Consider the following 25,954-nt stretch of genomic DNA (forward strand, 5'->3'; position numbering starts at 1 on the left):
CCACTTGGAGCATACAGTAGGATGCAAGCAGATGTCATACCTCTGGAGGCTGATGGGATTGGTGCAGGGCCAGTGGAACTCTGTCGCTGGGCAAGTTACGTAACATTCAATTTCTCTATTTTGCCTTCTGGAAAACAGTGACTGAATAGGGGTCATGCCTAAGCTGACCCAGTTAGGCAGTTGAAGATTCCAGATGCTATTTCAGACCATGCAGCCTCTGCATGTCTACCGGATGCACCAGAACGACGTTAAATCTTAGACCACCAAAGAAAACCGCCCTTGCCGGCACAGACACTATGTGAGAGTAAAATAAATGCACCCTCCATTTGGATCGCGCAGGAATACTCTCCCTTGACAATTCTCTCTTCTGTTTTTTGTTTTGTTTTGTTTAAATTGCAACACAACTTGGCTAACACATAAATGGACCTTATCCAAGAGCGAGTGTTTGTGTCAATTTGAGTCCTTCTCTGGCAGTCTGGTTAGTCACAGCCTATTAATAGTGGAGCTGTGTCCCTTGTGATGCTGGAAGGATCCCGATGCCCAACACATATGATGGCTCCATGATGCATTTCTCTCATACACATAAACTATCACGCCTTCCTGTCTGATATGCATCGCCATCGCAATCGCTGTAGCTGATGGGACTGTGGCTGACTATGAAGTATTGAAAACACAGAGTAACCAGCTGCTGGGAACTACACCAAATTCATGTTAAAAGGTAATTATTTTTAATAATTCTTGGTTTGCTGGCTAACATTTGTTTTTTTGTTTGTTTTGAAATGTGGTCATGTTGTTTTGTCATGGAGTGTCATTTGTTTTAGAACTTATTTGTACCATTTTTTGCAGGTAATCTGAAGATCTAGTTTGAATGTTTGCAAACAATATCATATGAATATGATTATGTTATTAATTAGTAATTAATTACTTCATTATATCATGTATTATCATTAATTATTATATATGTTATTTATATATATTGCATTATTAAGCAGGTCATAATTCTATATTTATTGTCTGGCACAACTCCTGTTTCATAAGTCAAATAACATAAAAATACTTTGTGTTTGTATCACCAGATTTGTGTTTCCTAAACCCATGAAGAATACAGTGAGCACTCTTAAGTGTTTGCTGTCAAGTGCCACACCTTCAAAACAACGATCTAAAAAAAGAACAATGTGTCCACAGATGATGTTGTCGTTTGGAATTGCCTTCTGGATAGCATATTCAGTGTCTGGAACCTAAGCACCATCTAGATGGTTCAAAGTTTTTGTGTAATGCTTACAGGACTCATCAGATGTGATTCTCAGAGAACAGAGAGAAAATCAAAACAAAAGGGCATTTAAAGGTAGACACTTCGATATAAAAATGAAATTGTCCATCTCAGAGAAGACAAACAAAAAATTGATTGAAAACAAAATAATAGATAGGCCTAAATAAAAAAAAATGTTAAAGAAAATAAAAATGGAATAAATCCTTTATCCTTTATCCTTTATTTTACATCAGCAAAGCAGTCTAGTATTTGTGCTATTATGAGAAGCATATTCACACCAATAGGGGCATGATGAAGATCCAAACGTTTCAGGACGGGCATGTTGTGGTGAACGGCACACACAAGGCACAGGAAACAGGAAGTCATGTGGATGTGAATGACACCTGCGGAAATGGAGAACTACCAGGCAAAGACACACAGATACAGGAGACCGGTGAGAAAAATGTTCAGTAGGCCTATACTTCAGTGCATTGACATGGTCATGTTACAAAAATATTGTATTATATTATATAAATATTATGTTAAATCGTGTATTTGGGAAGAAGAATCGGAATTGCCAAAGTCCTCTACACTATACCATCAAGTATTAAAAATGTCATTTAGATGACAGGTCTTCTATACTTTTCACCTGAACAGAGAGAAGTGAAGCAGAGACGACACATAAGACTACATGGACACCAAGCATCATCTACAGAACAGAAAAGGAGATCTACAACTTCGCTGGTCGTGAGATCTCCATTTATGAGTCGTTGGATTCCTATGGCTCTGTGATCTGGCCAGGGGTGAGCTGACACTTAATTAAAAATAATAAAATAAATAATAATTAAAAATAATAAAATAAATAAATAAAAAACATTTCCTTCTGTACATAAAGTTATGTAGTCTACTTGTTTTTATGATACATTGCTAAACTTTAATTATTCAAAATAATAAATATCAGAAAGGCTTATAGAATCATGCTGTAGTAAAAATGCATGTTTTGTTAAAAATGAAAGGTCTGGAGAAGCATGATGAAATTTGACATGCCCTAATTACCAACTGCATGCTATTCTCTGCTTAAGCGTCATTTGTCGGAATTGGATGGAAACCCATCTGAATATCATTCTTCACTCAGCCACCATTCGGTGTAATTTCAGCGCAGTGAAAATGCCCATTAATTAACGACACAGCATTTATTCTCTGTTCACCTCTGTTCACCTGTCTCCAGTCAGAATTTTGCTTTCTCGCTTGCACCCACCACCTCCCCGTTCACCTCCCTTCCCTAGCTGTTCGGGTGTATGTAATTTCGTATGTCGTCTGTAATCTAGTTGTATGTAATGCAATATAACGGTATATTTTTACAATCCACAGGCAGTTGCTCTGTGTGCGTACCTGGAGACACCAGAGGGGAAACAGCAGGTACATCTGCTTGATAAATCCGCCATTGAGATCGGAGCAGGGACTGGTCTACTGTCAATTGTGGCCACTCTACTTGGTTAGTATAAGCACCACATTTTGGTCCAAAAGGTTGGGATGTCATTTTGTCCCGGGCCTGGCCAGAGCCGTCAGTGGCCCTGATAGAGAGTGACAGGAAAGCAGCGGGTGAGAGAGATGGGGAAGGGTCGGAAAATGATGTCCAAGGTTGTATTCAAACTTGGGTCCCAATGTTGTCCTGATATGGTACTAGTGTTGCTGTCGTCAACGACAACGAGGACGACATATCTCAGTCAACGAACATTTTGCAAGCCAATTGTCATGACGAAAACGTTAACTGCTTGACGTTTTTGAAACTAGATGTGACTTAAATGCATGGCCACATGAAGAAATCTTAGAGGAAACGCAACGCAAATACTTGCTGCATGACGATGACTATGACTAAACATTATTGTGGAAATAAAAACCATGACGTGATCCAAAACAAAACAAAAAGAGAAACGAAACATTTCCATGCACCATTGCGCGCCCCACTTCCGAGACTACCGCTGCTTGGATAGACGTTTTCTTTCCGACAAGGCTAAGTAATCTGTGCACAAATACAACGGAGCCCAGACACATTGACATGCCATTATGTTAAATGCTCATTAATGATACGAAAGTCTTGTTTGTGTGAGAAGTCAGATTTTGTCGAAGAGCAGAAAATAATGCATTACCCACGCTGTGAACACGAGCGAGAATTATTTTTTTCCCGATGCTCCATCTGACCTCTCAGTTAGTCCCATCCGTCAATCTTCCATCGCCAATGAATTATTTGACGTTGATGCTGCAACATTGGAAACCCAACCCCACAGAAAGAGCGACTTCTAGGCTATAAGAATAATGAAATAGGCTAATTGACAACATTCCCATGCAGATGGCGCGAAGTGGCACAATCAACTTATCTTTGAAAACGTAGCCGATAGTGAAACATGAACCTTTTGCCGTAATGTGTTGTGCGTTATGCGGCTGTCCCATGGGACACGGGGCAATAATAATTTGAATCTGGATTAACCTCCAAAAGAAGTGGATTCTTTAATGTTTGGAAGACAGGAGTTTCTAAGAAACGTGCGCGTCTCTCTTCCTCTCCCTCTCCCTCTCCCTCTCTCTCTCTCTCTCTGTACTCCGAGACAGCAACAAGTCCACGTTAACATGAATCTGGTCCGTCATTCTGTCGAATTTCAGTTTAAGTGCATTTAAACAAAGGTTAATATTTATGTTAATTATTGCAGCCATGGGCATGTCACAGGCACCGGCATCTCTGCGCTTATCGTTAATACATTGAAAGGGACACGTCTTTCCAGCGGTGTAGTCTACTTTTTTGAAGTGGGCATCAGGGCCGCGTTATCCTATGGTGCAACCGGTGCAGCAGCACCGGGCCCCGCCACTAGAGGGGGCCCCGGACGTCGTGAGATTGGAAAATATGAAACGATATTTTGAGACAATCAATTGTATTTTTGATGCATTTCGCCATCCGTAGGCAAGCAGAGGCGCATATGCACATCTTGTCACCAGGCTACACAGGCAGCTTGGGCCCCCCAAGACTGTAGCTGGGGAACAGAAGTGGCGATTTGTTACAAGTGTTTCTTTTTAATTTTCACGTGGCCCCCCCTACTGAGTCTAGAATCGCCTCTGCATGCACGCAGGAATCGGAGGTCTTCGGAATAATCATTTCAGTCAGATGCTTCTGGTTGTGTGCCACCAGTGAAAACGGTGGTCAATATTTTTTGAGTTTGATGATGGGATACTGTCTAAAAAAGATGTGAGAAACTCGGCGTCAGCACTTGCTTCAGATTGTACGGATAAACTTCAGCCCGGCATGGATTACCGCATTGAAGAGAAGGTTGGCAACGTTAGTCCTTTTTGTAAGGTCAGTGTTATAATCGCTTTTTGTAATGGTTGCATAGCGATCATGGACTTGTGCAATCATGTAAGCTAAGCAAACAAGAGCACAGCACACCAACCTAACTTTATCTTATTCTATAGTCAAAACATGGGGAAATAAATCACGCACCCAACTGCGTTCGCGAAACAAAAGTCTTGCATGGCGCGGCGAGGATCACTTCTGAGGTGTTATTAAAAAAGTGTTCACAATAATGCTGCGTAAAGTGCACCAACCAGCACTCAACGTTCTGACAGTCTGACAACAACAGGGCAAGCCAAGGATTTAGCAAACACTAAAATGATATAGTCGCATTTCCCAAAAGCACTGTTATGGCCATTTCCCTAAAGCACTGTAATAATGTCGATGCTCTGTCAGCATAGTAGCCTATATCGTTGCGTTCGGGTTTGTGGTCAGATTAAACATGCCTGGGTACCACTCGCAGATTGTTCAGTTAGCAAGTGGCTCTTATCTGGAAGAAAAAAAAAACGTGTATGATACATCCACATCTAAACATTACGAATTTGCACCGTAGTCTACTGTAATGATTGCATACAGTGTAATGCACCATCTAGATGAAAACCGCTGACTTCTTAATTGGTATATGGTAGACTAGACTACATTTTGAGGGGATTTCGTGACAGCTTCGCTTTGCAGTGGTTCGCTGCTAAGGGGATTCCCTCCTTGCGACAAGCGACGCAGCTGAGTAGGCTAGGCTACTTTCCTTTGACAGTCAGTCAGTCTTTCCAAGGCGATTAGAGGTTAAATTATTTAACACGTGTTTACCACGACGGTTTCGATTCGACAAATTGGTCGGCAACAACGTAGCAAAAATAAGAGACTTTTTGGTTTGCTTCTGTTTGGAAGTTCTAGCTGAGCCGACAAACGGCAGTGCACAGAATCTCCTCCCTGTCAGCTGGCTATGCTTCCTGCGTTGTGACTAGTGAACTCAGCAGGGGGTTCAGCGCACCCTTTTTTGTGTTGGAGTAAACCGTGTAGCCTGCGTTTCATGCGTTTTGAATATGGCTCATTATAATGTGGTGTAGGGGCCCCGGATTGCGTCTGCACCGGGCCTCGGCGAGGGCTAACGCGGCCCTGGTGGGTATACTGTATATTCAAGCATTTTTGGAAGTGGGTATACTGTATATATTTATGTTATTCTAAATAATAGATCAATCAATTTTAAGCAGCATCAATTTTAATTTGAAGCCCCTAACATTTAGAAGTGGGTATACTTCGTATACCTGCGTTCTACGTAGACTACACCACTGCGTCTTTGAAACTCAAAGTGAACTACCATTTTATTGAACAAACATAAAAGATGTCCATCAATATAATTTTGATAAAGAACAAGATTGCCTGCCTGCATTCTCCTTCGCCACAATATGCTGGATTCAAGTTGATGTATAGGCTAAGGCCAGACTTTGTTTTTTAATTAAGACATTTCATGGTCAAAAACAGAATCCCATGGCTATAAAAAAAAATCCAACGCCTTGCGACATTGTTGCCGCGATGTAGGGCCTATTGACGAATTAAAATTAGGCCTACTATTACGCATAGCCTACTATCAGTTTTATGATGATGATGATGATGATGATGATGATGATGATGATGATTAGACTAATAATAATGATGCCAATTCGAATGGTGCATAACTGTGTATAAAGGTGTCCATATTCAGCAGAGCACACTAGCCTACATTGTTGACGCAATGCACCTGCTGACGAATTTCATAACACCTCTCCTCTACTCTTACTCCTCCTTCTCATTATTAATAATTCATAGGCCTACTTGAAAAAAGTTCATTTAACTTCTGTTAGTTGCGTTGATATAAGCTTTGTATGTACACACAACATTCAAATTAGTTTGATTCCTGACCTGCAATTGGTGTAAGGAAACCTGCCTCCCCCCCCCCCCTCCTCCCCTCCTCCCCTCCTCCTCCCCCCCTCTCCCTCCTCCTCCCCTCTCCTCCCCTCCATAACTGAGGTAGCCTACCATGATCATGGTTCTGTCCCACCTCCCATCCTTCACCGTGACTGAAGCACTCTTAGCATGGAACCACTCTGCCACTGCTCTCTTTAACTACTTTTCAGAGCTGTCTCTCACAAGCATGAGATCTTGAGAATTTTATCGGAGGCTTGTGCCACAATAAAAATGAGTATTGGTTGGACTTGATATCACTTTGTCATCATTAACTTTATCGAGAGGATGGATAACCAATTGTCTGCCATGCGGATGGTTCCTCCCTTAGAACTTCTCACCTGCATGACATGTGCAATGCAGCAAGCTAGTTAACAAGTCATGTTACAAGTTAGCTCACAAAGCAATGCATGATGTGCCTAGCAAGTTAACAAAAGCCATGAGCTAAAATTGCCACAGGCTGGCTTGCATAGAATACCCACAAAGCTGTCAAGCAAGCACTTTGCTGAGCCATACCAGTAGGCAGTCAGGTAAGCAACTCAGGCACTGTGGCAGTCCAGCTATATATATAGGTGAAAGTGTGTCATGTGACCAGAATGATGAGGAATTTGCAGGTGCAAGCAGTAATTGATTCATGACTTACCAGCCCTTAGTAATCAGGTGCCAGGCACTGATTGAGAGATTGGTTGGGATGAGGCTGCTTGATGTCTGATTTTTTTTACAAGTTCTCAAAAGGTTTCAATGTATCACTTTTGTTATGACACGTTTGTTGTGTTGTGTGACAAACTTTAAGATCAACCCAACAAAGTGAAGTTAAATGAATGGAATGTTGAGATTTTTTTCTTTGATGCTAAATGTGCTTGATTTAATCTGGTGGAAATATTTTCCACAATTTTCTTAGGTTAATCCAATAAATCATTTTTGGTTATATCCTCGTTATGGGTACTGCCAACGATGATGCTGTTGTACTGTTTAAGTGGCAAAAAAGCTGTCATTAAATAGAAAAAGGAAAAAAATCCTCAATGTCAAATGTGTTCATTGGTGCATCTGCAAGATAATCATTACTTAACAAAAACTAGACTGCAACTGTAGTCAGTTTTCATCATCATAAATGTATGACAAAAAGCAGGCTATGTAACATTCATTGTGAGGAAAAGTATGTGACATTTTAGTCTAGCCATTGTAGTCAGAGGAACATTTTAGTCTTACTAGCCGACTAAAATGTTTAACACTAAAAGGTCTTGTGACTTGACTAGACTAAAACAAGTAACAACAAAGCTCTCAAAGACAAGACTAGATAAAGACTAAAAGTCTTGTGACTTGACTAGACTAAAACAACCCAACAAAAAACACTGTCAAAACAAGACTAACTAAGACTAAAAATAAAATGTGCTGCCAAAAGCAACACTATATGGTACAGTATGTGCATATTAATACTCTGCACCACACCACCCCCAACTTCAAAATATTTATTGTTGTGTTCACAGCCATAATTTACAATGGCATTTCATATTTGCTTTTCCCTTGATGAAAAAAATCAGCAAACGATTCAAGAAATGAGAAAACCAAAACTCAAAAAATGTATAAACTCCTCTTGCTCAGGTGCCAAGGTTACGGCTACTGACCTGCCAGAGATTCTGGGGAATCTGAAATGGAACCTGTCACGGAACACCAAGTTCTGCTGCCGACATCCTCCGCAAGTAGCCACTCTCTCCTGGGGTCATGACCTTGACAGCGCGTTCCCTCGCTCCACACATCGCTATGACTACGTGCTGGCAGCTGATGTGGTCTACCACCACACATTCTTACACGAGCTACTGGTCACCATGAAGCATCTCGTGCAGTCGGGCACAACCCTGATTTGGTCCAACAAGATTCGCTACCAACGTGACTTGGGATTCGTGGAGGACTTCAAGCAGGCCTTCAACGTGACACTGCTGTCTGAAAAAGATGGCATTAGGATATACAAGGCCACAGCACGGGGGATGGAGGAAGGTCTAGGCCAAAAGATGCAGACTGAGGAGCACATGCAGAAGAAGAACCTGACTGCAAAGACAGAAACACTTAACAGAACGGTAGACAATAAGAAGCTGGACAGAAGTGCAGAGAGGAGATATAACAATAGGGGTATCTTTGAGACTAAAGAAGACGCAGAGAATGTGAAAATAATAAAATCGCTATGTACGAATCATGACAACCATCTGGGGGGCAAAGATGAGACACACCAGCTGGATCAATATAGCAGCACAGGTAAGTTATGGAAAACTATATAAGTCTATTTAACAAATAAATACATAATAAACATCGAAATGCTAATTCCATACTGGTGGTGATTGTTTGCCAAATGAACATGGTAGGATCAGAAGAATATGTCGAACCAGAAGCAAGCAGTGGAGGAAGTTATGACATGGAAGAATGCTTGAGTGAAGATGATGATAGGGATGATGATGAAGAGAAGGAGGATGAGGAAGAGGAAGAGGAAGAGGAGGATGAAGACTATGTGGAAGGGGATGAACAATCAGGAGGTGAAAACGATACCAGCGATGGAACAGTGCAACCACATGAAGCGGAGGAAGCTGTGGAGGTATCTGGTGAGTACCAAGACCAAGTCATAGAAATGAACAAACCTGACGCCTTTTCCATCAAAATTTGGTTCCAGATGTGAATTCGTTCGTAAATGAATTTGCTTCCATTCCTATTTACTTCAATTTTTCTTTCAATCAAGTTGTAAACCCTCATGGCGTCTCGTCCTCCATTGTATGAATTAGATTGTGTGTTCTTGAGAAAACATACACTCAGATTAGGTTGTTCCTGTTGAACCCACTTGTGCACTTTAATGTTTGTGCTATCTTACTTGTACATGATGCAGTGAAAATTTGATTTTGATTCCTTTGTTGTGAAGGACTTGGCAGTGATACTGATTTTGTCTTGACAACATGTATTCTTCTCTTCACCTGAGCAGAAAGAAGTGAAGCACATAATAGTACATGGACAACACCAAGCATATTCTACAGACCAGAAAAGGAGATCTACAACTTCGCTGGTCGTGAGATCTCCATTTATGAGTCGTTCGATTCCTATGGTGCTGTGATCTGGCCAGGGGTGAGTTGTGACACTTGACAGAGAGAAACAATACTCTCTTCTCCTTTCTAAATGCACCGAAGACCCGACCTACAGAATAAACACAAAATACGCTCTACATGAATACAGTAATCACTGACTTTGAGGTGGTACTTTCATATTAAAATCAATCAATATCAGAGTGTTAGTCTTAGTTTGACAGAACTATATTGTTGTACTAGTAATGTTTCTGAAAATGTTATGTCATGCTGTATGCAATGCAATGCACCCACCACCTCCCCGTTCACCTCCTTTCCGTCGCTGTTCGGTCGTATGTAATGTCGTATGTCGTCTGTAATCTAGTTGTATGTAATGCAATGTAACGTTATATTTTTCCAATCCACAGGCAGTGGCTCTGTGTGCCTACCTGGAAACACCAGAGGGGAAACAGCAGGTGCATCTGCTTGATAAGTCCACCATTGAGATCGGAGCAGGGACTGGTCTGCTGTCAATTGTGGCCACTCTACTTGGTTAGTATAAGCACAGCACAAGACATACAGTACGTATGGAGCTTGACTCTCACCAGATGAATAGTTCTGCTCTGCTTCACACATACATCTGGATCGTAGGGCAATGGGAGGTGCTTCAAGGTAGATTGATGTGAGGTAGAGGAGAAGCGACTGTTTCTTTCACACAACAATGATGGCTTGCATCAATTATAACGGTTCCATCCTGGGCTCTAAATTAACACCAGCCAACCAGCCAAATGCTGGTGAATTTTCAGTTTGGCTGGTACAAAAGACCAACTTACTGGCCAGTCTGACTCATTAGTGAGTATGTGTTTGGCTAGTACAATTGACATACCAGTCATTTTGGCTGGTGGTGAAAAAGGTTAATTTAGGGGCCTGGTTCCGTCAAATCTACCACATTCATTCTTTTAAAGATCAACCAAGAACGGTTTTGAAGGCACTTGAGCCAGAGGATCTCACTCTAATGCGTAAGAGTCAGGTTAGGCCTAATGGACAATGCGCAAAAAGTTTGCTTTCATGTTCAACTAGAATGTGCTTACAATAAGTGTACAATAGTGTAATTTGTGATCTATTGCTGCTTTTGGCTTCTACAGTGTGTGAGAAACACCACGTAACAATACCAAAAAATGTTGCATCATCTTCAGGTGCCAAGGTTACAGCTACTGACCTACCAGACGTTCTGGGGAATCTGAAATGGAACCTGTCACGGAACACCAAGTTCTGCTGCCGACATCCTCCGCAAGTAGCCACTCTCTCCTGGGGTCATGACCTTGACAGCGCGTTCCCTCGCTCCACACATCGCTATGACTACGTGCTGGCAGCTGATGTGGTCTACCACCACACATTCTTACACGAGCTTCTGGTCACCATGACGCATCTCGTCCAGTCGGGCACAACCCTGATTTGGTCCAACAAGATTCGCATGCGAAGTGACTTGAGATTCGTGGAGGATTTCAAGCAGGCCTTCAACGTGACACTGCTGTCTGAAAAAGATGACATTAGGATATACAAGGCCACAGCACGGGGGATGGAGGAAGATTTAGGCCAAAAGATGCAGACTGAGGAGCACGTGCAGGAGAGGAACGCAACTGTACAGGGGAATAAAAATGTTTGCACTATGGAACATTGTACTATTGAGAGCAAGACAGAGGAAACATCAGAAGATTTAAGAGATCGTCAGCTGGAAATCATTGCAGAGAAGGAAGTGCAGGAAGCTTCAAGGGAAGTTATACAGATCGATGAACATGTGCGGCAGGTGGATACAACTGCAATAGGGGATAAAAACGTTTGTACTGTGGAAGATGGTATTCTTGAGAACAAGACCGAAACATCAGAAGAACATTTAGATGATAGCGTGGAAAGCACTGCAGAGAAGAAGGTACAGAAAGCCACACTTGAATGTGAACAGACTGAATATGAACATGTGCAGGAGAAGGATGCAGCTGTAATGGGGGATACACATGTTTATGCAGTAGAAGACGGGTCTACGGAGAGCAAAACAGAAGCATCAGAAGGTTTAGAAGATAGCATGCTGGAAAGCAATACAGCGAAGAAGATGCAGGAAGCCTCAAGTGAAATGATACAGATTGAAGATGAACACATGCTAGAGAGGAACACGACTGCAAAAGGGGATACAAATATTTGTCCTGTGGAAGATGGTAATACAGAGAGCGAGACAAAAACATTAGAAGATAGAATAAGTTTCAGAGATAGCAAGCTGGAAAGCTATGTGAAGGAAACTTCAGGTGAAACTGAAGATGAACGTGTGCAGAGGAAGGATGCAACTGCAATAAGGGATACAAATGCGTTTCCTCGTATTATGGAGAACAAGGCAGACATATCGTATGATTTAAAAGATAGCATTCATGAAAGAAAGGCTGAAGTCAAACATGGCGTGAACCAAATTTCAAATCGAAAGAGTGACATGTGCGTCATTGAAGAAATGATAACCATGAATAAAACAGAAACCATAAGTGAAGACTTTGAAAATAGCAAACGGGAAGAAAAATCTGAGGACAAGCAAGCGACCAAAGGAGAAGGAAACGTGTGTCTCACTGAAGATGTGATGATGACACACAACCAGACAGAAGTATTAGATGGCGATTTTAAAGGTAGCACGCCAGACGGATGCTCAGAACAGACATCAGGGGACAACCAAACATCAAATGTAGAGGCACATGTGTGTCCCATTGAAATGGGTATAATACCGAACAAGTTAACAGATGCAGATATAGATGCAGATGACAAATACAGGGACAACCAAAGTACCACAGAGGAGTATAATGTGTGCCCCACTGATGAAATGATAACAGCTAGGAAGGCAGGAACATTATATAAAAATTCGGGAAGTAGCAACCTGGCTGAAAACAAAAAAGAAAACACAGACCACGGAGTTAGAGGAGTGGAGCATACCATGAAGAATGGTTATGAGAATTGCAATATAAATGAAAGCACATTGCCAACATCACCAGCTGAAGTTCTCGAAAAGGACAGATCAAATGGTGAGCAGAAAAACCTGGTAAACCAAAGGTAGTTAGTTATACCAGGATATTCATTTTAAGTTAAAATAAGTTTAATGATCTTGATTTCACAACAATATAATCACAATTTGCTTGTGTGTGTGTGTGTGTGTGTGTGTGTGTGTGTGTGTGTGTGTGTGTGTGTGTGTGTGTGTGTGTCTGTCTGTCTGTCTGTCTGTCCAGTGAAATCTCTGTGCAACCAGGACAATGTTAAAGAGGTGGCTCGCGGGTCTGGTTCTGTGTCCAGTTCTGTGTACCCAGACAGTGAAAAGGAAACGCATTATTTTGTTGGAGGTGATATAACTGTGCGGTATCCTCGCAGCTGGCATGGAGAACAGTGTGGCTCAGCCGTGAGTATCATTTAACAATAAACCACTCATTTGAAATGCAACAACGATAAATAATTCATACAAAATGTGTAGTAAACATGCTATGCTCAATTTCATTGTGCTGCTTGATTTTGTTGTTCTTCCTCAAAGTCATTGTACTTGTTATAGTGACTATTAAAAAAAGTTTTTCAATGTAATTTCCATGTTATAGGCAAAAATATAATGGTTGCAGTATAAAATACTCTCTGCAATCAACCGTATCTCACTCATTTCGTGAAGTTTTCACGAAAAAAATAGAGTAATTTTCGTGGTGCATTCACGTTATTGCCCGCCTTTCGTAAAGTCTTCACGAAAATAATAGATTAATTTTCACGCTGCCTATTCACTTGAATTGCCCGACTGTTGCCTAGCGACCCACTAGTTTGATGCCCTTTCGGTAGCCTACCGTCACATGGTAATCAAACATTTCAAACAAGCAATTTAGGGTTAGGTTTAGGGTTAAGGTTAGGGTTAAGGTTAGGGTTAAGGTTAGGGTTAGGCTTACGTTTAGGGTTAAGTAGGGTTAAGGTTAGGGTTAGGTTTAGGGGACATAAGGCGTAAGTACCGAAAGGGCGTCGAATTAGTGAGTCCCGAGTGTATCAGCAGTGTTCTGACAGCACCCCCTTCCCGCCCCTGCAGACGTTTGGATAACCATAGCAGCAGTGGGGCAATTCAAGTGAATAGGCAACGTGAAAATTAATCTATTATTTTCGTGAAGACTTTACGAAAGGTGGGCAATAACGTGAATGCACCATGAAAATTACTCTATTTTTTCGTGAAGACTTTACGAAAGGCGTGAGATAGGGCTCCTGCAATAAGCTAATTAATCTCTCCTGTTTCAGACACTTGCTCTCTGTAAATTCCTGGACAACAACAGAAGTCAGATTAATTTAAAGGGCAAGTCTGTGTTGGAGCTTGGAGCTGGCTCTGGTATTGTGTCTATTGTTGCCAGTCTTCTGGGTAAGTATGATATTCAAGGCACACACACGCCCACACATCTCCTAATGCCAGAAACAGGCAACTGTTAATCACATAATCTCTTGTCAGACTTTTACCACTTGTGCTTGTTATTTTTACCTAGCATGCTTTTTAGAGAAATTAAAAAATATCAGAAATTACAAGACAAAAGTAACACACAGACAAGTACATATCACATTGCACTGTTGTTTTTAAAAATATATATACTATATTGATTTGGTTGTTTGGTTATGTATTATATGTTATTAAGTCTACTTATTACCTTACGTATGTTTATTACGTATCTAACACTAATCGCCATACTGACGCCCGTTCTGTTGACTTGTCATGCAGGGGCCTGGGTGACAGCCACCGACCTGTCCAGAGTCATGGACACGCTGACCGAGAACTTGACCGCCAACACCAGGGGGCGCTGCAAGTACGACCCGCAAACCGACGTGCTGTGCTGGGGACAGGACCTGGCGCGCTCCTTCCCCACCTCCATCTACCGCTACGACTACATCCTGGCGGCCGACGTGGTGTACAGCCACGGCTACACGCGGGAGCTCCTGGCCACCATGTGCCACTTCTGCCAGCGGGGCACCACGCTGATCTGGGCACACCAGTTCCAACGTTACTCTGACCGCTCGTTTAAATACCAATTCAAAGACGCCCTCCACACGCGGAAGCTGATGGAGGCAGGAGACGTGAAGATCTACATGGCAACGGGGAGAGGGAGAGGGCCCGGCTGGAGCACCAGACACTATTAGGGGGATCTGCTGGCCTGATTGGAATTAGAGGGTGGTGGGTTCGAACCCCACCCTGAGCAAGACACCGGACCTAACCCCACATTGCTCCAGGGACTGTAACCAATACCCTGTTCCTAAGTTATTGGCGGGGCTATTAGGGGTCTGGCGTAATGGCTAGGGAGTTGGTGTCAGGATCAGAGGGTGGTGGGTTTGAATCCCTAACCAGTGCACAATGGCTGGTGCCCAGAGACGATTCTGGTATCAGATGAGGCCCCACACAAAAATTTAAATGAACGAACATCTGAAATACGTAAATTGCTACAATGCCATTACTGTAGGTGTGAACTGTTGTTCACTCACTATCTAGGTGACAAGATTCTAATGGCTTAAAGTTACACTGTGTAAGATTTTTAGTTGTTCATTTCCAGAATTCATGCTACCCATTCACTAATGTTACCCTTTTCATGAATACTTACCACCACCATCCAATTCTAAGTATTCATATGACTGGAAAAATTGCACTTTTCATACATGAAAAGGGGGATCCTCTCCATGGTCCGCTATTTTGAATTTCCAGAAATAGCTATTTTTAGCTGCAAAAATGACTGTACTTGGGCCATACTAGAAAATATTAGTTTATTACTTAGTAAACCTTCATGAAAATATCAAATTTGGCAATAGGCAATACAGTTTCAATGAGCAGCATAGTTGCAGTACCTTTTTTGACAATTTCCTGCAGTGTACCTTTAAGGGCCACAAGCGGCCTAGCCTGGCCTCTGCTGGGGCCTTTGAGTAAGGCATCTAGCCCCACATTAGAACAAAAGAACCAGAACCTGCATACCATTACCACATGTCAAGTAATACAATTATCTCTGTTAAAGCTCTAGTGTGCAACATCTCAAAACAAATGACCACCATCAATTTTAATTATTCTTATTCAATGATTACAAGGACGGCCCCATTGCTTATTGGGTAGCATGTGCTAGTGGTAAATCATTCAGAAAGGCTGTCCAATCTGCACATCCGTGCAGATGCAATGCAGTGTCATGTGAAAAGTGTAAATAAAGTAGTAGTAATGCCAAAACATTGGCTTATGTGTGAAGTACCTAGGTTTCAATTAATATTCTTGCTGTAAATAGAGAACATTGATAATTCTATAATACCGATTATAATAAGGAAACAGATACAAAATGTCAAAGAATGTGTGATATTTCACCTGTTTTATTTTCACTTTCAAATAAAATGCTCTAAACATTTTCTTTCAAGGTTGTGACTCTACACACATTCAATGAGATAAAAATAGGACTGAATTTGAGTCCATCAGAAAAACAAAAAACAAAACAACAACAAAAACAAAACAGTATAAAGTAATACTGAAACATACACGTCACAACTAAAACATATGCATGAGCTAAGTCTATTGTATAATGTGTTGTATAAATAGAAGACTTTCATAAATATTTGAGGTCTTTGACATCAAACCGGTAGGTGATATGCAACCCGTGACTGCAGTCAAAATGAGGATGCTTTGAATTAACATGTACATTTTAAGGCAATATTGAGAGGAACGGCTGTAAACAAAACAAAACAAAAAACCCTGAATAGGAAGAATCATAAACCAATGAAAAATAGATTTGTTGATGACATGCAGGGCAGGAGATGTGTAAAAAAAGAAAATAAAAGGAAACCAGTGTCTTCCTGACATACACTTCTAGTTTGACAACTAGGCTGTTCTCTGTGGAGACCCAAATGGGATGGGTGATTTCAGGGTCCTTAACAATAGCATATCTGTTATACTGTATACTGTAGTCTGATCCTGTGGTGACTTTGGCATTGGTGGTGGTACATACAAACTCTGTCTCACTCACTGAAACTGACTGACTGACTGCTTGAAGCATCTTTTCACAAAAAAGGACACTCACCCTTGCACCCCAACAAAAGCGTATATGCATGGACGGCCACGCACAGACAGACAGACAGACAGACATAGAGACAGACAGACATAGAGACAGACAGACATAGAAACAGACACACACAGAAACACACACACAGTAATCCATCGTTTCTTGAATAAGTATAAGACTGGCCTTCTCTACTGTGCGAGTAAGAAGCCTTGTCACATTTTTGAATTTACAAAACAACAACAAAAAAATCCTATAACAAAACATGCATACATTTTACAGAAGTGTCAGAAAATAAGAGGGATTATAATTACATTTGATATTGCCTTGGTAATCGTTTGTGATAAATGCGACATCTACAAATTACTTTACAGCAAAATGGAAGCAACACTTCTCTTCACTTCTCCCTGGACATTCCATGTTGCAACGGGCGGCAGCCATGTCGTAAACCATACCGTTAGTCCATTCATTAACCATTTTGATAGTCACTGCTGTATGGGTTATAATATATTTGTATAATATTATATACATACATATGCTAATCATTTTTTTTTGTTCAATCACAAGACGTGAGCTATTATGTCAGGATATGACGATGGGTGCTGCGAGACGGTCATGTTGATGTTAACAATGGAAGATTTTTTTAAAGTGTGAAAGTGTTGCTGACATAACTGTTCAACTTCAAGGCGGAGGCTTATAGGGTGAATTAAACCTTTGTAAAGTGGTTTTACAAGTCTGGCCATTCAGTATGGCAAGTTAACACCAGTTGTTATTTATTTGTTTTTTTGCTGAAGTTCAGAAATTCACAAATTACAAAAGAAAGACCAGTCTTTAAAAAAATGACACTGAAAATCTGCTGAGCACCTGTTTTCTTCTGTACAGAATCGCTCAGTGACATTGTGTTGTTACAACAGTGTAGTGTGCAGAAAGACACACTGGCATTGTCTTCTTAGGATGCTCACAAGAAGACTTTGCTTATGATAAGTAAAAAAAAAATCTCTACATCAACTTGGGACTTGACTTCTGACTTCTATAACTGCTTTCCCCCTAAAACCAACCAGTGAGGCGTCAGCCTGTGTACATTGTGTAATTTGTGTGCTCATTTTGCATTTTGAACATGCAAGCAGTCTCGGACAACTCTCTATTGTCTGTATCGAGAACCAGGGCTCCAAATGAACTTTTTTTCCATCACCAGTCATTATGGCTGGTAGACGTTTTAATCTTACTAGTCAAACATACACTCACCAACAGCATCAGAGTGGCTAGTAAGTTTTCTTTTCTACCAGCCAAACTAGATTTTCCCCCAGCATGTGGCTGGTTAGCAGGTGTTCATTTGGAGCCCTGGCGAGAGCCCGGTGGTGATGGCACGGGAGGGGAGGGTGGAGGGCCGCTTTAGAAAGGCGTGTACTCCGCCGGGTACATAATGGGCAGCCAGTTCTCCGTGAAGTTGGCACAGTGCATCCACTCCAGGGACCGCATCAGCTGCACCATACACACAGAGACAGACAGACCAGACAGACAGAAGAGATGGTATTAAAATCATTTCCTCCAGAAACAGTAAAATAATACATACGTAAACAAGAAAACAGTGTCCCACAGATGAAATTGAAAAAGTAGAAATTACAAAAAGTAATGTAAAGCCCGCGGTATAGTCCAGCCTGATCTCCAAAAATTCCGTGCTCCTGGACACGGATGTTAAGGACACGAAATCTGTGTCCAGGAGCACGGATTTTGCCAAAATTCTGTGCTCCTGGACACGGAATTGTTTTCCGTGCTCCTGGACACGGAATTGTTTTCCGTGATGGACACACGGAAGTGCTTTCTATAGGCTATTACCACAGCACTGTGTAACTCTTATCATTAGAAAATACATACCAAATGATAATCCTAAACAAAATAATGCTATATATTGCTATAGCAATTTAATTTGTGCCCTGACCAAAACATTCCCTAACCTTAAAGCGATCCTATGCAACTTTGACATAAACACATAGATATAAACAACTTTATAGCGGCCTCTAGTGGTTCTGCCGAAAACGTGCATCGAACTAAATTAGACAGACATTGGCTTCGAGATTATGTGCGAATTAAATTTCGTCGTCTTCTGTAATTAACCAGATTCCCTTCCTTGCATTCAGTTCTCTCCACTTCTAAGGGGCTTTATCATGAGATTCCCCCCCTTGCTTATGAGTTGGCTGCTTCGTAATTCACTTCACACAACTGCAATCATGTTTGCACTTCCCTCAGATGGATATTATTTGATCCACTTGTTCTCGGTAGATATCCCCGTCTTTATTTCACATTTCCAGTAACTATATAGTGTAGCCTACATTAGAAGAACGAGGAAACAAACGGCTATTTTGTTGTCATAATAACGATTCGAAGTCGAGGTGACAAGACGCGGTTTTATCTCCTGTGGTGTTGAAAGTGAAAGTGGACATCCATATGCCGACTAGAGATCACGTTTCGTCTCCTCTTGATCTGCAACAACATATATTTTTAGCCTCGCTCGACTGATTGTGTCCTTTGACATCAAATAAAATGTGCGACATCAGATTTCAACTCGTATACATTTGTGTATCTTTGTAAACTAAACGAGGTGGCGTGGGTTTTGAGAATGCTAATGCATACATCCCAGTGTAGTGAATGAATGATAAAATCCCCATCTTTTGGCGTTCGGCTCTCTCCGGTTTGAAGCCCTTTTCCAATGTTCACACAAGCTATTTATTTGCCTGTCCAAACCTTTCATCTCAATTATCTCGTGATTTATTTGCAGTCCCATTCGTTGTTTTCACTGCATGCCAGCGTGATATTTTACAATCAGCTAGCCAGTAGCCAGTAGCCAGCTTTCAGCAAGCTGCTGCCTTATGTAGACCTCCTTGGCTGCTGCTTAGCAAACGAAGGAATAGGTCACGCTCCGCTCATACAGCATAGAAATCTAGACGCCCCTAGCGGCCACAAATTGCACAACAACAAAAGGCGCGGCGCCGCCAGGCAAAACTGCAAGTGCTGTTTCGGAGCAGGAGCACTAGGCGGTGATGGAAATATTGCCATTTTCCCCAGTACGGGTCAGTCAAGCAAAATCTTGAGTACCAAGCCATGTCATGACTATGAAAAAGTTGCATAGTGTCTCTTTAACCTGTCATTAAAGACATATTTTTGAGAAATACCTTTTCCAGTTGGTTGCTAGGCTATCAAAGTCATATACTGAATGAAAGAAAACTAGCTGTGCCCAGACCAAAACAATCCCTAACCATAACCTGTCAGTAAGAAATGTTCTCTTGAGAAAAAATATTTGAGATAAGAAAAATCCTGAGAAATAGCCTAGAGAGAGAGCACTTCTCTGTGTCTATCACGGAAAACAATTCCGTGTCCAAGAGCACGGAAAACAATTTCGTGTCCAGGAGCACGGAATTTTGGCAAAATCCGTGCTCCTGGACACAGATTTTGTGCCCCTACCATCCGTGTCCAAGAGCACGGAATTTTTGGAGATCATGTTGCATGCTTGCTGTAGGATACGCGTGCGCGGCACGAATTGTGCATGAGCGTGTCAACGTGCGTAGTTTATGTCAATTTCACATGCGTTAAATACGTAGGTACGATATCTTCAAAGTCACTGGGGGCGATCGTGAGAAAGACTGCACAGTTCCATGCGTGCTTCTGGAGAAAACGATGATGACGGGAACTTTTCATGACCGTCTCGAGCTTGTCCGAATATACAAACATTCGATTTGCGATCATACTTCCCTGTTGCACTTGTAGCAGTATCGTCTCCTTGCCCGGAGAGTCCTTCATTTTGTTTCGTTTACAGTCTGTGTTCCCAATTTCCGGATCGCAATGCTGTTCTCTCTGCCCCCTGGATGACACCGCCAGTATTTTGCGTGTTGGTCTACTGCTTTTAAAGCAAGCATGTGCAGTCGGTTGCTCGCGGTGACGCGCGTAATTTACAGCTCGCAGCAAGCGTGCCGAGGGCCTAAATATAACAAAATAAAAATAACAGCACTTCCTCCAAAAACAAAATTAAAAAATAGTGCATAAGCAATGAATCGCAACATGATCTCCAAGCTGTTCCATTTTTTAAGCTCATTACATTCAATGTTCATATTTAAGTTAATTTATTGTAAGCAAGAAACTTGAAAGAGTCTGCCTTAAAGGCAATGAAAATCCCAGCGTACTGTGAACATTTCTTAAGTGTATGCTTATAAATTTATCAGACAAACAAACAACAAGACGTATACTGTAGACGCTGAATTCTTCCTTCCAGTTTTGATTCAAACAGTGTGTGGAAATCCACCCAAACACACCGACAGCTTACCTGAGCACAGTTCTTCCAGTTGTCTTTGCTGGGTCGGTCTTCGACGATTTTCGATGCATACTTCAAAGCTCTTCCGTACATCTTGTTTACAAGAGCGTGCTTATAGGCAAAGTTTAAAACCTGTGACAATGGCATAGTAAAATTAGTAAATGACTAATGACTAAAAATAAGTTAAAGTAGACTTGATTTATTCGAAAATAACAATCCGCATCATTAGCTAATCTCATAGATAACAATCTGCGTTTCATTCTAATTCTGGTGTGTGAATGGCTTATGTTAGGTGTACTTCGAATCCAAATAAAACGGCCCTCCCCCTTTTCATATAAAACTAATACAAAAAACTTGTAAGTAACATCGTAATGACATCATAAGTAACCTTGCAGCTACAACACCCTAGTACCTTAGAGTCAGTGAGGTCGGCCCACTTCTGCACCTCCCAGAAGGTGTCCGTCAGCGTCTTGGTCAGGTCCTGGGAGTCTGCATCCTGGGAGTCCGGAGCCACCACTGGGGCCCCTGATCCAGCTCCAGATCCAACCCCGGACCCGGACCCTTCGCTGGCCACGGCTACCCCAGCATCGGCCCCCTCCTCCTGGGCCTGGGCCTGGGGAGGAGCTGCCTGCAGCAGCTGGTCGGCCAGAGCGCTGCCCTTCCTGCACAGAGCGTCCAGCAGGGACGACTTCTGCTTCTCCATGTCGCTGTGTAGAAAGCATATATTATTCACATATTACAGAGTATATAACATGCATTATTATATGGTGTGACGTCATCGCTCGAATGCTCCATTCATTTCAATGGGGCTCCCCAACGTTTGCACGTCTGTTATTTTTCGATAACGGACGGGTTGGTCTATAACAGACCGCTGTCAACGGCAAGAAGACTTTTCACTGCTAAAGCGACTTTTCAACAAGACTCTAATTAGCTGCTGTGATAGACAGCACCTGTTGTCCTGGCTACCTAGCTGTTGCCTAGCGGTGTTCCACAACGGCACTGTTTTGTTTTGCACAGCAACAATCTTTTGACATGAAAAACTATAATAAACTTAACATTAAATAGGCCTAAAGAAATGTCCCCGCCATGTGTGAATCATTTAAGTATATCCATATAATAAGCGGGTTAACGTTCGGCGAGAGTTCGCTCGCGCCGGGGTCTAAAGATTCTCTCTGTCGTGCTGCTATTCCACGGTAGCGACCTTCTCGCCGAACGTTAACCCTTACTTAATACTTTAATATGTACAAGGAATTCATTTAATTAGGCGGACACGTGCAGGTTCAAGCTCACGTAGACGCATGTGCACTCATAAACATACAATCGCAGAAAGAAACACAATATATTTATAATATATTACATTTATCATCATTAATCGTCAATATCATCAATTATCATCAATAATATTGATGCACTCAGTTTCGTTGCAATTGCAATATATTTGCAATTTGATTCTTTAATTTACTTGAGTATCTATTTCATTTACTGTAGGATTAGGCACAAAAGAAGAAAACAGGAAGTGGCTGTCATGTCCAAGTTTACCTCTTGATGGTAGCGGCGTCGGGCCGTGGGTCTGTCTTCATGGAGAGGTAGACGCCAAGGGCAGTCTGGTCGATACTAGACACCACCACGTCCGCTGCCGATACGATATCTGATAGACGCTTCAGTCGCTCCTGCACAGCAGAATTGGACAACTGAATTGTTTAGACTGCAAAAACATTATGTGGACAATGTTTTCCTTATAGAGAAAGGTAAGTTGATGAAACCAAACAAAAAACTTTGTTTACTATTTTTAAATACTATCAAAACTAAATATTTCTCCTCCCAGTTTACAAGTTGAAAACAGACTTGCCTTTCATAAGAATTTGGTTACCAAAGCACTGCATACACCAGTTTAACAAGGCTAGGCGTAGATACAGTAGGCCTACAAGTACATCACATGTTGCTAAATGTAGAAACTACAAAGGAAACCATAAATTTGTTACTCAAATTTTCCACACCGTTACAACTGTAATATACGTGACATGATGTTTGATCCTTTAACCCATTTAAGCCTGATGCTGTGTCTACGCTGCATTGACCTAGGCGCATGGAGCGACATAAACACTGCATTCAGGCCCTTGAGATTTGAGTTTTTTAAGTAAAAATGTATGTTAGAGCGGAATGAACACAACCTAGTGCAAAATGAGGGTCATAACTTTTAAATGCAATTTATTTCATGTTTTTCTGTGCTTCTGAGGCTGAGATATTTAGGTTTTTATAGACTATGGGCACCTTCTCCCAAAAAGGGATTAAGCATTCAGCAGGCGTTTTTGTAGGTGCCTTAGGCTTAAATGTGTTAATGTATACGTTTTGTGTGCGTATACAGTATGTGAAGAGTTCAGATGCAAAACCCCCTAACTCCATTTCTGAAGACCTGCACTTCTACAATTTTAGAGAACCCATTTGTTGGTTTGGTTTACATTTATGTACTTGATAATACATATAAATAGTTGTATTACATAGATGAAATGAAAAAAAATATGCAATTTTGATGGCATTGTATTAAATACAAATGAATTAAGATTATTTTCTGAAAAGGCACTTAGGGGGGTTTGCATCTGAACTCTTCATGTGCAGTGTACACACCTTTTCTGAATCCAGCTGGTGGAGGCGCTGGACATGAAGTGGCAAGTAGCTGCTGAAGTTCTCCTTCAACTCGTCATACAGAGCGCTGTTGTCCAACCTGCAGGACGGGACGGGACGGGAGAGGGGATGATGTGAAACAGTGTTTCTTAACTGGTGGGTCGCGACCCACAAGTGGGTCGCGGAGGGGTCATGGGTGGGTCGCAGAGCCGTGGTGTAAGAAAAAAATCGTAATTCAATGATTCGCTAAAAAAAAACCCCAAAAAACATCTAACTTTTCCTGCAACAATTTACAACTTTTATTTTGATAGGTTATTGAACTGGTGTCATCTGTCGTCATAGATAAAATCTGAATTTTTATGCGAGATAGTAGCGTGCAACCAGTCATTCGAGTGTCGCAAAAAAATTTGGGTCGCGACTGAATGAGAGTGGAAAATGGTGGGTCTCAAGACTGTTCCAGTTGAGAACCACTGATGTAAAACACAAGTCCTCTCTTCAGCTCATTCTAATGAAGAGGAATGAGTGTCCTGAAGCAACACCAAGTTGCTTTTCATCTTCACCCCAACAATATGGCAAAGGAAAGGCAAAAGACAGTTGAAACCTGTTCAGTGGGCTTATAGCCCAGGGAAGACGCCGAAATAAATGAACTGTCTATTCCAAAAAACACATAAAAAACAGTATATTAATGAAAACAGCCTTGTACATTACATTACACGTAGCTGATGCCTTTATCCCAGTGATTCTCAAAGTGGCCACGATTCTCATTACGCCACGGCTGCCCCTGTACTCATTAGTGTAACATAACATTTGCTTCCAACCTGGTAACCCATGCAAAAATGATCTTGCAAACAAACATCTTTTCTCTTCTGACCATCTGAAACGTCTTCTCTCATCTAGCAAGCCATCTTAATCATCACACTCATAAGACTCCATTCATTTGCAGGTGACCACTATGAGAAAATGGCTACCGGCACTCACTTGGTCATCCACTGGATTTTCAAATCCCTGAGGGCTTCGGCAAACTCGTCCTTCACGTCCTTCTCCTTGTCCGCATCTTTCTCCTTCTCCTTCCCACCGTTCTTGGCTTTGTTCGGGGGAGAGATCAGGTGGTAGACCACTGGCACAATGTCCTACCAAGCCCAGAAAGAAACCATAGAGATGTTAAGACTCTTTAAGACATGGCCTCGGTTTAAAAAAAATGCTGTTACTGGAATGGAAATGACCTAAGTTGTGATGTATTACTAAGGACACAGTGATGTCGTAGTAGTGTAGTAATACGGTAGTAAAGGCTTTTCAGTTACTATTACAATTTTCCACTGGTGGTGTGGTGTACATTACTAGGATACAGTATTTGTCATCAACAGAGCAAAGTATATAATAATATTATATTCAAATATATAATAATATTATATTCAAATATATAATAATATTATAAATGGCCAATATATCCACATCAGCCACATGGTACACATCATTGGTGAATAGTTTAGTTCATTTAGTTCATGTGGTCCAGACATACATTTTGCTGTTGAAAAACACAACATTTCATGGGCATTTCTAGTAGGCACTGTGAAAAAAAATCCAAATAACTCCACATCAAAAGACAGCTGGTTAACTAAATAAATACAGTACATACATTTGAGTGAATAAAGCCCTCACCACATTAAAGCTTTCCAGTCAAGTCAAAGCCAAAAGGCCTTTAAATTTCACAATATTCCTTCTGTAGCTATAGCGATATACATATGATATCATCTAAAGATGGAAGTTCAGAGTTGCGAAGTGAAGATGGTAGTCTCAAATGAAATGAAATGCACAGTAAATGGAAATGTTTTAAATAAATGTAAAGTGTACAGTATTGTACGGAAAAATGACACAATGTAACAATGAAAGTAAATAAATCATCAGCTTGCACTTAATTGCTTCAACTTGGGATTTTCTTATCTGCACCCACACAAAACTGTGTTCCTGTTTCTCTGTCTTCAATTCATTAAACCAATAAAAGCTGATTATTTAATGCAGTTCACCCACTAAAATTACTCTCAAGTACACCGTTTTAGTAGCCTGATTATCATTGACTATAAAATGTCTTCGAGACTTGGTCTAACCAAAAGCATAAATAATTAACATTTCTCAAACTGCATGGTTGACCCACCTCCCTTGGTTTGCAACTGGTTGTTTACTTCCAGACAAAGTGGGAGGAGTCCCCAATTTTTCCGGAGCTCAGAAATGATATTTGTATCGCTCCTGGCATGACTAGAAGCGACGCTGAAGGTGTTGGTACTGTTTTGGTACGATTAAGGGATTAATCAATACTGACAGAGCTGTAATAACTTCCCCATATAAAATAACCAGAGAAAAAAAGACTTGAATTCTCTAGATAGGCATTATGACCACCGCAAGGATTTATCAAATCTTGATGTC

The 25,954-nt window shown here is 41.3% G+C and overlaps 2 protein-coding genes across 3 annotated transcripts in view; one reads left to right on the top strand and one right to left on the bottom strand.

The window, feature by feature from the left end:
- LOC134459567 (uncharacterized) overlaps nt 1-15,887 on the top strand; it is a 33,161-nt gene extending 17,274 nt beyond the window's left edge. Inside the window, exons 6-17 of the mRNA XM_063211925.1 lie at nt 1,077-1,107; nt 1,517-1,703; nt 1,907-2,052; nt 2,621-2,744; nt 8,127-8,774; nt 8,882-9,115; nt 9,487-9,626; nt 9,991-10,114; nt 10,759-12,615; nt 12,817-12,983; nt 13,844-13,961; nt 14,313-15,887. Coding sequence (XP_063067995.1) covers nt 1,077-1,107; nt 1,517-1,703; nt 1,907-2,052; nt 2,621-2,744; nt 8,127-8,774; nt 8,882-9,115; nt 9,487-9,626; nt 9,991-10,114; nt 10,759-12,615; nt 12,817-12,983; nt 13,844-13,961; nt 14,313-14,728 — 4,192 coding nt within the window. The 3' untranslated portion in view covers nt 14,729-15,887. The remainder of the gene's footprint in view (nt 1-1,076; nt 1,108-1,516; nt 1,704-1,906; nt 2,053-2,620; nt 2,745-8,126; nt 8,775-8,881; nt 9,116-9,486; nt 9,627-9,990; nt 10,115-10,758; nt 12,616-12,816; nt 12,984-13,843; nt 13,962-14,312) is intronic.
- Nucleotides 15,888-15,900: 13 nt separating this feature from the next.
- The window catches only part of tpp2 (tripeptidyl peptidase 2), a 32,289-nt gene continuing 22,235 nt past the window's right edge, over nt 15,901-25,954 (bottom strand). For both annotated transcript variants that reach the window (XM_063212299.1, XM_063212298.1), the window contains 6 exons: nt 24,512-24,663; nt 23,537-23,633; nt 22,451-22,581; nt 21,324-21,618; nt 20,924-21,043; nt 15,901-18,090 (listed from right to left, as the gene is read on the bottom strand). In XM_063212299.1, the coding sequence (XP_063068369.1) occupies nt 18,001-18,090; nt 20,924-21,043; nt 21,324-21,618; nt 22,451-22,581; nt 23,537-23,633; nt 24,512-24,663 (885 nt within the window). In that variant the 3' untranslated portion in view covers nt 15,901-18,000. The remainder of the gene's footprint in view (nt 18,091-20,923; nt 21,044-21,323; nt 21,619-22,450; nt 22,582-23,536; nt 23,634-24,511; nt 24,664-25,954) is intronic.

Source organism: Engraulis encrasicolus, chromosome 12, assembly GCF_034702125.1.
Source record: "Engraulis encrasicolus isolate BLACKSEA-1 chromosome 12, IST_EnEncr_1.0, whole genome shotgun sequence".
In the NCBI taxonomy this organism is placed as follows: Eukaryota; Metazoa; Chordata; class Actinopteri; order Clupeiformes; family Engraulidae; genus Engraulis; species Engraulis encrasicolus.